The sequence below is a fragment of the Gopherus flavomarginatus genome, chromosome 1, assembly GCF_025201925.1.
Source record: "Gopherus flavomarginatus isolate rGopFla2 chromosome 1, rGopFla2.mat.asm, whole genome shotgun sequence".
In the NCBI taxonomy this organism is placed as follows: Eukaryota; Metazoa; Chordata; order Testudines; family Testudinidae; genus Gopherus; species Gopherus flavomarginatus.
The window spans coordinates 249,092,840-249,105,523 of NC_066617.1; the positions used below are offsets into that span (position 1 = coordinate 249,092,840).

General features: G+C 40.9%; 1 protein-coding gene across 2 annotated transcripts in view; it reads right to left on the reverse strand.

The window, feature by feature from the left end:
- The window catches only part of VWA3B (von Willebrand factor A domain containing 3B), a 146,871-nt gene that overhangs the window by 99,025 nt on the left and 35,162 nt on the right, over nt 1-12,684 (reverse strand). For both annotated transcript variants that reach the window (XM_050932009.1, XM_050931999.1), the window contains exons 9-12: nt 9,274-9,390; nt 6,032-6,228; nt 5,163-5,317; nt 2,058-2,196 (exon numbers count right to left, since the gene is read on the reverse strand). In XM_050932009.1, coding sequence (XP_050787966.1) covers nt 2,058-2,196; nt 5,163-5,317; nt 6,032-6,228; nt 9,274-9,390 — 608 coding nt within the window. The remainder of the gene's footprint in view (nt 1-2,057; nt 2,197-5,162; nt 5,318-6,031; nt 6,229-9,273; nt 9,391-12,684) is intronic.

Here is a 12,684-nt window from a genome sequence, read left to right on the forward strand (position 1 = left end):
TTCCCTCCATGCCAGAAGCCTCACTGTCGCCGTCCTCTACAACCTCCCCCACTTCTCCCTGCTCTGAACTCTCCATCGTGCTCCTAGGATTGGCAGTGGGGTCACACCCAAGTATGGCATCCAGCTCCTGGTAAAAACGGCAGGTCATGGGGGCAGCTCCTGAGCGGCGATTTCCCTCACGAGCTTTGCAGTAAGCACTCCTCAGCTCTTTTATTTTGACCCTGCACTGCAACGCGTCCCGTTCATGGCCCCTTCTCATCAAGGACTGCGATATCTGCCCATAGGTATCATAATTTCTCCTTCTGGAGCGCAGCTGTGCTTGCAAAGCCTCCTCTCCCCAAACACTTATGAGGTCCTGCAGCTCTGCATTGGTCCATGCTGGGGCTCATTTGGTGCGTGGAGGCATGGTCGCTGATTGATTGATTGATTAATTGCACTCCACACCTGGCTGAGCAAACAGGAAGGGGATTTTTAAAATTCCTGGGGCATTTAAAGGAGGGGTCAGGTGAGCCCAGGGCAGTGGAGTTTGCATGATTACCAGAGAGGCTTCTAAGGTATGCTGGGATACCTACTTATGCCACGGAGGTCAATAAAAACGCTGGTGGGTGTCTACACTTGCTGACCAGCGCTGGATCACCAGCGCTGGATCCTCTACATCCGAGGCTCGACCGGGTGTACAGCCAGCTCTGCAACCAGGGAGTTGCAGCACTGGCCGTGCTGTGCAAGTGTGTACACATCCTAAGTTGCAGCGCTGTAACCCCCTCACCAGCGCTGCAACTCTGTAGTGTAGCCAAGGCCTTAGTCATGGATTCTGTGATTTTACGTGACCTCCGCAACTGCAGCCTCAGGCTGCAGCCCTGTCAGCCCTGGGCAGCCAGGATTGGGCTGTCAGCTCCAGGGCAGCCCAGAGGATTCATGGGGCCTGGGGTCTTCGGCAGTGAGGGACCCGCACCACCGAATTGCCGCTGAAGACCCGGCACTTTGGCGGCGGGCCCCGGGGCGGAAGGACCCCCCGCCAGGGGTCTTCGGGGCACTTCGGAGGCGGGTCCCAGAGCAGAAGGACCCCCCGCCACTGAATTGCCGCCAAAGACCTGGAGCAGAAGAAGCTCCAGGAGGCCAGGCCCTGCAAGAGTTTTCCGGGGCCCCCAGAGTGAGTGAAGGACCCTGCTCCAGGGGCCCCGAAAAACTCTCGTGGGGGCCTGGGGCAAATTGCCCCACTTGCCCCCCAGCCCCACAAGCTGCCCTGGTCAGCTCCAGGCAGCGGGGCTTCAGCTCCAGCCCCATACCACGGGGCTCAGGCTTCCATGACTTATTGTTTATTACCTGCGTCGTGCTTGTGACTTTTACTAAAAATACTCGTGACAAAATCTTAGCCTTCAACATGGGTCTCCCACATTCCAGGTGAATGCCCTAGCCACTGGGCTAAAGATTATAAGGAGGGCAGTGGCACCACAACTACCTTCTTCTTCACCACCAGCTATTTATTGAATTCTTTGCTTTTGTCAAAATGCCTGAGAGTCCAAAAGAAATTTTACAGGTCTAAATGAAAGGTTTCATTTCAACATTACCAAAATGTTTTTTTCTTTCAGTTCAATCAAAACTATTCAGTGAACTCAACACAAATTCACAGACTGTTCTGGTTAACCCCAAAATGCATTTTTTGGTGAATAAATTATTTGTCTAAAATATGTCACCCAGCTCTAGTTACAAGCCTTTGGCGGGGGTGGGAAGAATCACAATTCACACATGCTCAGTAGAGAGTTGCTAGAGCTTAGCTAAAATCTCCAAAGATTCTATCTGCAGAAGCATGCTCCAGCCCAGCGCTAAGCAGGACTTTCTCTACAACTGCTGCTCTCTGCTGCTGCTGGCTGAGATTGGGCACCTGAATTGACAGCATTTTTAGGAAAATCAAATGTTTTCGCAAAATGTTTCTTTTTTTCTAAAATGGCCACTAATTTTAACTGAAAACAATGTGCAGGGAAAAGAAAGCTTCAATCAGCTCTAAGTGCTAGTACTGCTACACGTATCAGGTTTCTGGAACCACCATTTCATCTAACCTGAAAGAGCTGAAATATTTTCTCCTTCACAAGTGGAAGTTTGTCCCTCATAGACTGAGATGTATCAATGAGAATATAGACATGATCTTCAAGCACATTCCCAAAGAGACCTCTGCTCCCTCGCTGAAGCCATTTAACCCTGCAAGAAAAAAAAAAAGTCACCTGAACATGGTGTGAAAGGTAACATTTCAATAACATTTTGGAGCTAGAGAGCAGCATAAAGCAATATGGTAACATTAAAGCCAATAATCCTCCAGACTGAACTGGTTGTCCCTGGGAGCAACCAAGGTGTTGGTACTCCAGACCCAATTCAGGGAAGCACTTAAAACGTGATAAAATCCATCACCATTCAGGGAAACACTTAAGGTCCTGATTCAGCAAGAAACTTAAGCACTTAAAACAACTTTAATATTAGGTTCATCTTTAAATTCCTTACTGAACAGGAGCCTTAACCACATGGTTAATTTTAAATTAACCGGATTCGAGCACAAGCTTAAAGTTAAATGTGTGCTTGAGTGCTTTCCTGAACAGAATTATTTTCCTGACTGAAAGCCTCTAACCAGTTCCACTTTGTAACAACCTGCGTAAAGTGCACTGTGGGATATTAACGAATAGTGCAGTGACTCGGAGATAAAGATTACTCAGCTTTATACAAGTTAAGAGAGAATGATGCCATAAAAAAAATAAAAGAATCATGTCACATTTGCAGTTGAAGGATATTTTCTCATGAAGTATTTCACAAAAGCATGCAAAGTACTCTACCAAGGTTTCATGACGAAAGGACAACCCATTCAAAACAGAAAAATCTATGCTGGTGTTCTCAGAATTGAAATATAAAATCCTTGACTCTCAAATCTTTCCTGCTAGGAGCTTTCACCGGTATGTGAATTTCAACCAGAAGAAGACAAAGATAGGATAAACCAAGGAAAAATAACAAAACCCTGGATGCTGATAAATATATTCAGGCACTGATAGCCCTGATGGGAAGAAACATGAAAAGCTATGAATAGAAATGCTTGAACACAATTGTTTCTGTTACACTGAGAACAATCCCTAACAGACAAATATTATAAGGGCCAGGTTATGCCTATTAATGGCACATCTGAGCTCTGGGTGGAGCAGAGCTGCACTGCACCAGCAGATGCTCTTGGAAGGATTATGCTTTAGGGAAGCAAAAGGCCTCTTGGAGCTCCTGGGGAGCTCCACTGCTGAGCCACCCCTAGGATTCAGCACCATGTTCTCCTCTCTATGGCCAGCCACCAGATCTAGTTAGGGTGGAGAGGAGGGTGTGACAATCAGGGTCCAGATGCCCCAAGGGGGGTACAAAAGAATAAGCAATTGAATCAAATGGTTGTATACAATGTTATTGTGGATAAATATATATCAAGAAAGGTCTTCTATGAAAGCTTGTAGTGTTCTGACATTGACAGTCATTAGGAGAGGTGTTTACAAGTTATGGCTATGAATATAAGTATGTATATATGTTTAGAACATTGTAACTGTTGTGCAACCACAGCACCACCTCACAACACAGGCAGCAAAAGACAATAGTGGAATTAATGGGGAAACATCAAAACAACTTGAAATTGAAATGAAAACCCCAGTCTTGGAAAACTAAGAGAGAAGGGAATTTCCTCCACCATGCAGTATCACCATAGTCTGAGAGGGGAAAAAAAAATCTGCAAATCCTCAAAAGAGAAGGGGTTTGAAGTGAAGGACATCCAAAAACTGAGAGCCAGCATCTAGGCAGGGTGCTGTCTATGGAACACCAGATCCCCTCTATGATGGGGCACATTGCAAAACTGTTCAGAGTCAGTATGTAACTTATACTAGAAAAGGGAATTTAGCTAATATAGAAGTAGAAAGCCTGAAATTGATCTTTATGTTTATTTTCTGTGTGACTTGTAAGTGTTTGCTTTTCCTCACAAATTTCTCTCTGAATCTCTGATTTTTCTATTAAATAAACCTTTTGTTTGTTTCTACTCCAAGCAGGTCTCTGTTGTGCAAACTGCCTGGAGTGTGTGTGTCAAAATGAACTGATAACAGGTGTCAGTTTTCACACTTTCAGGGGTGTCATACCATAGGGGAAGAGTTCAAGTGTCTGGTAGTTAAGAACTCTGGGAGATGGATTTGAGGAGAGTTGGACTAGACGTGCTTTTGGGGGCACCCTGCAAGGAGTATCTAGGCTCTGAGTCATAGCCACATACTATTAAGGCACCCAAGATAACAGGGCAGATGATGGACAGAAGCCATTACTAATCTAAGTGATTCCCAAAATGTCCCAGAGGGCCATAGCCTAACCCCCTCTCCATACTTTTTCAACAAGGAGATACACTTGTGATTCTCGGATGGAAGATGCTATACATGTGCAAACAATTTTGAATTATGACCTGTCTTACTTAATATTTATTATTGTAGCATCTGATTTGAACAAGAAACTTTCAGCTCACAGATAAATGGAGTAAATGCCTATCTAGTTTTATTGTAGATTTTAAAAGTACCTTTACTAAAAGGCAATTTTTCAACTTCTTACATCAGTGATCAATATCAGGCATTCATACACAGGGGCTGCTCTAGGCACCAGCACACTAAGCAGGTGCCTGGTGCAGCAAGCCGTGGGGGGCAGCCTGCCGTTCATCGTGAGGGCGGCAGTCAGGCTGCCTTCGATGGCAGGCCTGTGGGAGTTCCGCTGGTCCCATGGTTTCAGCAGCAATTCGGCAGCAGGTACGCCAAAGGTGTGGGACCAGCGGACCTCACGTAGGCATGCCGTTGAAAGCCGCCTGACTGCCATGCTTGGGGCGGCAAAATACATAGAACCGCCCCTGTTCATACACTCCCGGTTGTGAAAAATAAGACAATTTTTCCTTCCACTCAAACAGAAGAATGCAAGGTTACAAAACAGTGTTCAATCCATACATCAATCTTTCCTAGTAAATGAATACTAAGAGGTCCTACACATAAAGGTCAGACTTATAAAGAAGTTAGTTACCTTTTTTTAACTTTTATTGGGTGTTTACTCCCTGCTTCTGTCTGCCATGGCTGTAAACTTAAAACATTTCTGCATTAGAGCAGATCTGAACAGATTTCATTTGAAACCAAACTAACCTTCTTTCCATTTGTCCAAGAGCATTCTTCATTCTCTCTTCATACTGTCTGTACTTCTCAGTAGAGACATACACATGAACTACAGACCCATCTTTCCAGTAAGTGTGTACAAATTTATCACAGTATTTTGCATGGATTATTTTTTTATTCGTCTCCTATAGGGGCAAGGAATCATTAATTAAATGTTTTAAAATGTGATCTTTGCAATGTGCTGTAACAACATTTGGAAAATACACTTAAAAGGCAAAATCTATGCCTGCTTCAACTGCATAGCTGCACAGATTATAAACCTGCTCAGGACGTTGGCTCCTGATATGAAATCAACAGAAACTGTTTCCCTGTCCTCTTTGACCTGCTCTTAGCTAGAAAGAATAGGAGAAGTATAGCGAAAAGTGCTCTGGTGGAGCTTGGGAACAGCAAGCAAACCACAGAATAATCCAACCCTTCACACTTTGCTTTGAAACCCGGTAGTATTAGAGCATCTGGGGCCTCTACATCTCTTAGACCATGTGGAACAGAATAAAAACCAACAAACATTCCTTTGCCCTATTCCACTGAGTCATAAAGATGAGGAAAAACAAGTTGTTGCTGAAACCATCCCCCGCATCCTTCACGGCAGATTCCATAGTGAAAGCTGCCCTTTCAGGGCAAAGAGAGGGTCACTTCCACTCCATTTCACTTATGAACCTCTTCATCCTGTTCCATTAACAAGATTTTATTATAATCCTCCAAATAAGAATGGGGTTACAAACAGACCACATGCTGTACAAAAGGCTCATCTATAGAGTTTCATTGTAAGTCTGAAAAGCAGAAAAGCAGATAGAAGCCGAAAAGGACACAGCATTCGAGGGAATCTTAGCAGTACTTACAGCATCAGTTTGTAAAGATTCATCCTCTGGCTTGGCTTTTATGTCAACCACCCCGTCAGCGTGCCGAAAAGTACAGTCAGCAAGTGCTTCATACAACGTCAGCTTCTGAGCTTTCAAGCCATTTTTCTGCAACCACTCTTTGGAATTTATATAATCCTCAGATTTTGGCTCAGGCACTGGAGGATCAGTTTTGGTTGCTGATTTGAAAATATACATAACTAGTTGTACTTAACATAATTCACCAAAGAGTTTCTGTAAGCTATTACAAAAGAAGACTGATATATGGATAACTTTGGCCAAAATTTACAAACCTAAGGCCAACCTTGGCTCCTAACTCCATATTTTGACACCTAAATAAAGAGTCTGATTTTCAAAAGTGTAGACCAATCATACTGACGCCAATGGGAGCTGCGGGATGCCCAGCACTTTATAAATGAGGCCAGCAATTTAATTGCCTAAGTATGGATTTAGGAGGCTAACTTTAGGCAACCATGTTTGAGAATGTTGATCAGAATTCTGAGTAGAATCACTGAATAATTATAGTTATAGAGATCCCACTGCATGCATGAAGTTGCAAGAACAGAGCCTTATCATATGAAAGGAATTGCCTTTTGACTGCTGATCAGTGGCCTTTCACAAACTCTGCTAAATCATGTTTTAAAACAAGTCTGTTTGCATATTTTTCAAAAAAAATGTGTTTTCATTTTTTTCCTTTGCATATACTTTATGTAAAGGCCACGGCTTAGTGTGTATACATAATGTATTATCTGAAGAGTCAATGGAAAGTAGGCAGCCTCTTTTTCATTTCACTAGAACAGAACAGAGTACATTTTAGGATACAAAAGTTTTAAAGAGATAGGAAAGACAAAGAAAGAAATGTAGACAAACAGGACAACTCCAGTTATCTGAATCACAGAGACAAAATAGATGGGCTGCTCGAGTTCAGCTATTAATCACACTGGAATTTAATGTTTTCTTTAAATTCAGTCTAGTGTATGATCAGAATATTTTAACATTTTATACAGTGATTATATATGAAAAAATACATTAAAACAACATTAAGGTTGCAAAGTCAAGCACTTATAAATTAGGAAATGTCAGAATTAAAGTTGCCCATGTAACCTTAATTCAGGCCCCTTGCCCAACATCATATAGGAAGTATGTGGCAAACCCAGGAATGGAACTCAGCTCTCCAGTACTACTCCAGAGAATGCCCTTTCTCTCCCTGCATCCCTCTGTCTCATTTATTGCCAAATCTGTGTATTGAATGAAGCAGAAGTTCTGTAGAACAAATCATATGTGATTGTGTAATTACAGACTATACCATAATGCTTACACACAAGGGAACCAAATTAAGGTTGCACAGGAAGCCTTATTTCTGACATTTCTTAATTCTGAACGCTTAATTTTGCAACTTTGCCATTTTTAACCTGTATTAATGTAATTTCCTAGTTTTTTTAAACAAGAATATTGAAAAAATAATGGAATAATACTGAAACACACACCCCACCCATGGATCATCAGCAGGATTTGAATTTAGGACCTTTAGATCCACTGTACAGGTCTCCAACTTGAGCGAAAGTATTAACTGGTAGCAATAGTAGGCTATTATCTCTATAAGGTCCAGCCACTAGATGGGGAAGGTGACATTTACTTTGCCAGTGGCTTACACACTATTTGTAAGAGAGCAGTGAAATATTGGGAATTAAGAATTCTGGGTTCTATTCCTGGCTCTAGAAGGTAGTATGATCCAATGGTTACAAACAGCATCGTCAACCATATAGATATGGCACAATTATTCTTAAAGGCAGAGTGGTTAAGTAGATCAGACTAGGGTCTTTCATATTAGAGGCCTGGGTTCTCTTCACAGCTCTGCCAGAAGCAATCTTGTGTGACCTCTTAGTTACCCCTTCTGTAGAAAGGGAGGTATCCAGGGTCGGAGGCCTTGTAATGACTATGTAGTGCACAGGATTAACACCTGAGTAGTGGAACAGCTGAGATCAAAACTCTTGGCTTACAACCCAGAACACTTTCCCTTAAGTCAAAACATCAGCTGTTTCTTTGCCTAACTATCCTACAGAGCCAAGTAGGGAAGCCTGGGAATGTGTGGTTGCCATGCAGAAACCCCATCAGGCCTGGAATCATGATCAGGGCAGATAGCAACAAATCTCTACACCTAAAATGTAGGCTGATCTAGCTATGTCACCCAAGGGTGTGAAAAATTCACACTCCTGAAAGACATAGTTAAGCCAACCTACAACCCAGTATAGACACCACTAGGTCGATGGAAGATGCTATTTTTCTCTTCCTCTTAGTTCCCACACTCCTTCATTTTCATTCGGTTCAGACTGGTGATAGGAGACCCATTGTGAACAAGACAATACTCAACTTACATGTAAACAGATATATGAAGAAACATCTCGTCAGGCAGAAAGCCTGGTTTTCACTTTTGCTAGTGACACAGACTAAGAACATGTTTTCAGTATATATATTCAGAACTCCTTACATAGTATCTGCATACATACTTCACAACAATATTGATTACCAGTCTGACATTGGCTTTTATTTGAGACCTCACGTGACACACAGCATATAGATCAGACTCAGGTCTCCCACACACACACACTATGTCCTTTGCCAGTTGACAAACCTGGGTTGCAACCACATTCCAGTGAAGGGTTTTAGTGTGTAGATGAGGCCTGAATAAGGAGCAACTCTCAAGTTACAACTCAAGTTAACGCTGCAGTGAAGACAAGGCCTAAGCAAATGACAATTTTCAGAGGTTTATAATTTGGTCAAATGTGGATGAATTTTTGTGGGGTAGCTGAACTGCACAGCTATTCCCTGCCAGGTTTCAAGTCCCTCCCTCAAGCCATAGAGATGATTGAGTTCTTTAGAAAAATAGCTGGAAAAATTAACATTAGTAAAACTACCTGTTTTCGCTAGTCTTGTTCTCAGAGACATCTGAATAGTTTTTGCTGAAACTTTCCAAAAGGCAGAAAGCAAGCAGGGAAAAATTCACCCAAGAATTGTTAAAGTTTAACAAAGTTAAAGCAACTGTAAATAGAAGCTTATAAAGGTAAGTGTATGCAACCATAACTATAGATGTCGTGTCTTGGTCTTAAAATAGTGTTAAAAAGAAAAATCATCCTTAAGTTGGCAGTTTATCAAAATTGCCCACAAATGAAACAAATGAATCATGAACACAATGATATCTTTCTGGAAAGAACTATAAACAATACCTTTGCCAGATATAGGCTGGTTAGACTCTGATAAAATATTCTGAAGTTGTATCAGCGCATTTCTGGCCTCCTCCAACTCCTTCCAGATCAGGAAGACATCTTCTCTGACACCAGCTACTGTGGGAGGAATAATGCACAGACTTTAATGTCTTCAGACAAATTCTGCTTTCACCTCTACACTTGCTCAACAATCCTAAAGTCAATGGGGTCGCCTGGGTAGGTACCATTTTATTACCTTGTCCATAGGGTCTTTTTGCCACAAGAACCCCTCTCTTTAAAAGGGATTCAAGGAATATACATGAGCAGAGAGGCACCAGCAATGAAGCTTCACTTGAGATGCATTGCCTGGGCTTAGGGCTCTGGGCCCTAAAACAGAGGTACACAGCCTCCTGGGTTTGGCGTGGTGGGTTTTGGTTATAGCCTGTCCCATGGTGAGGGGCAAATCCTCCTTCCCAGCATTGAGGAAACTCCACAAGGAAATTCTCATAGAATTCCCCTATGTATTTTAATGCAGAAGTGGGAAATCCAGCTCTCTGTTCTTTCTTTCTTTTTTTTTTTTAAATTAAAACTGGCCTTTGCATGAGAAAGCCCGACTCCGAAATCTAGAAACACTGACATTTTCAGTTGCTTCAAATTCCTAAAACTGAGCAGATGTACTTGTAACTTTAGCAGTCCCCTAAGTATAAGTGATGTGATTTTAGCAATATACGTTTGCCCTCTTGCTATAACTAACCAAAACCTTAATGACACCTAAGTAATTTGTAAAATTGGTTTCAATTAGGCAAACAGGTGTCAACGAAATAGATTACTCAGTGCAAACCCCAAAGTTAGAGTAGATCTAAGACCATTTTAAAAATTCAAGAGATACTTTGCCCTTGATTAAAAGTTTAAAATTGGTCTTTAATAGAATTAAAGTATGCAAAAGCTGCAAATTCAAAGCTGAAAAATAGAGACGGCATGTACTTCTGTTTCAAGAAGTCTACACAATGCTGTGAATAAATTAGGTAGTGTGGTCTATGAGAACTTAATACTGTAATATGGATCAGAAGGAAGAATGGCATAATAGAACAATATGAGATGTAAAAGGATTGAATCATAAGTGCTCCTTTCTGTAAAACCAGATTAGTAGCCTAATGCTTAATTACATATTACAACACTGAATTAGTCCAACTATATCTTAACATCTGTTGATTCAATCCAGTGTACCCAAAACAATTACAGGATATGCCATACTTGATAATATACTCAATATATCTCTACTAAAATAAACCATCAGTTAACCTATCTACAAATCCCACTCATTTTGACTGTTCAATAAACATCATAGAATTGCCTTAAATGAACAATACATATATATTTTGTAAATGCATCAACACACAGTTTTAAATGTGAAATGTAGTTAATTTTCCACATAACCTTTTATTATGTGTTACTATACACTGCCATCTCCTGGTATCCTCTTGTATTTTGAGAGTTCTGCTCTAGCCAATACAAGTTAACACGAAAATCAATCTCTACAAAATTATAAAAAGTTCAAGCAAAATGAAACATTGCACAGCATAAAACTGAAAAGGAAAAATAAAGTATAAGTGTCTCATTGACCTTGGAAGATCGAGAAAAATATTCTGACCAAAACACTTGATTCAGTTTCATTTTAAGAAACACCATGCTTAAAACATGACAATTGGCAATACTGTAGCAGAGTTACATAAGAACATAAACGCACTATAAATTTGCAATAAACTACAACTACCAGGCCATTGAACATGTACCAGCTACAGTGATGTGGAAGAAAACCCCCAAACATAAATCAATCATATATGTATTAATCGAGGTATTGAATATAAGGTTGTGCTGATGAATGCAATTCAGAAAAAAAAATTCCTTCCCAAATCATCATCTCCTACTAAACGGGATCCAGATTTAATTTTGTGAAGGTTTTAAATGTTTCTGTTGAAAAGTTGAAAAATAGAAGCATTGTAAATGTTCTGCTGGTTTCTCCAGGTCTTTCTAATTTATATGTTTTGAAAACTTACTGTATGTACTGATAATGTATCCAGTATGGAACATGTATTGAATTCAATATTACACAATAAAACATTTATTGACATTTTTCACTTTCTTTTATGCCACAGCATTGTGAAATCAAACAACATACCTGTTTGACAGAAGATGTATTTGGTGACAAATCCTCTAGATGATAAATGCATTTTTACTACAGTAAAGCAACACAATATTTTTTTATCCAGGTAACAACCAGGATTTACAAGACCAATGACAAAATATCAAAGCAGGTCCTACCTGGGGTCTAGTCCCCCACAGCAGGCCAACCTCTCCAGAGATTGCTCCAATATCATCCCCAGCAACTCCTTTTTCTCCAACTGAAGGGTTCATCTCCCCCTTTTTTCTGTCCCACCCACCACATCCGGCACATCCTCACACCCCCATTCATCTTCCTCCACCTGAGAAGCCACAGGAGAGAAAAACTGCTCCTTGAGGCCCCCCGAGAATCTCCCCCCGCCCCCCACACACAAATATAATAATATAAACATCAATATCCTTTATATGCACAGTGTCCCACGTGATCTCAGTCATACTGTCCTACTCATCCTTCCTTTCTCCTGCTTCCCTCTCCGATGCTGGCTCTCCTGTTGACTTCGTCTTACTATTCGTTTTTCCACTAAATATTAACAGCCCTGAAAAGCACTGCTGCTGGTGCCCACTTTTATTGCAATTACCTAATTTTCAAGCATGGATGTAGTATATCTACTTCGGGAGAAATCAAGCACTGACCCACTCCAGGCGAACAGCTTGTCAGTTTAACTGTCTCCTTGGATCTACTTGAAGAACTCAACAGTTCCATTTCATAAAGGGAAAAGAACTCAGTGATGTCCATGGGGTTACAATGGAAAAAGGCAATATGCTGGATAAATATGCCTACAGCTTTTATATTTATTCTCCACTAGCAGCAAGAATGAAAGTTGAGCTTAAAGTTTGTTTTCTTCTGCCTGATTCAGCACCATGTTGCACTAATTTTGCGCCTATGTAACTCCACTGATTTCAGCAGAATTACACCAGCATTAAGCAAGAGTAACACAGTGGTAAATCAAGCCCCTTATTTCCTTTACACAATAATCTCCTATTTTGTGCCTAGATAACATTTTAAATTGAATGACCTGACTCAGTGTTAGAAGGGTAAAATAGTTATTTAACTGTGTTTAAACCCTTACAATGAGTAATGTTTCAAAATTATTAACAGAATTTTAGAATTGGGTTCCAGACATTTAAAACCTTTTACTAAATATGTACTATCTATTATAGTACCAGATATGTACTTCACAATACAAATAAAGATAAATTTCCTGCCCAGAGGGCTTACAATCTAAAGTAGTGATAGCTAAAACGCTGAAA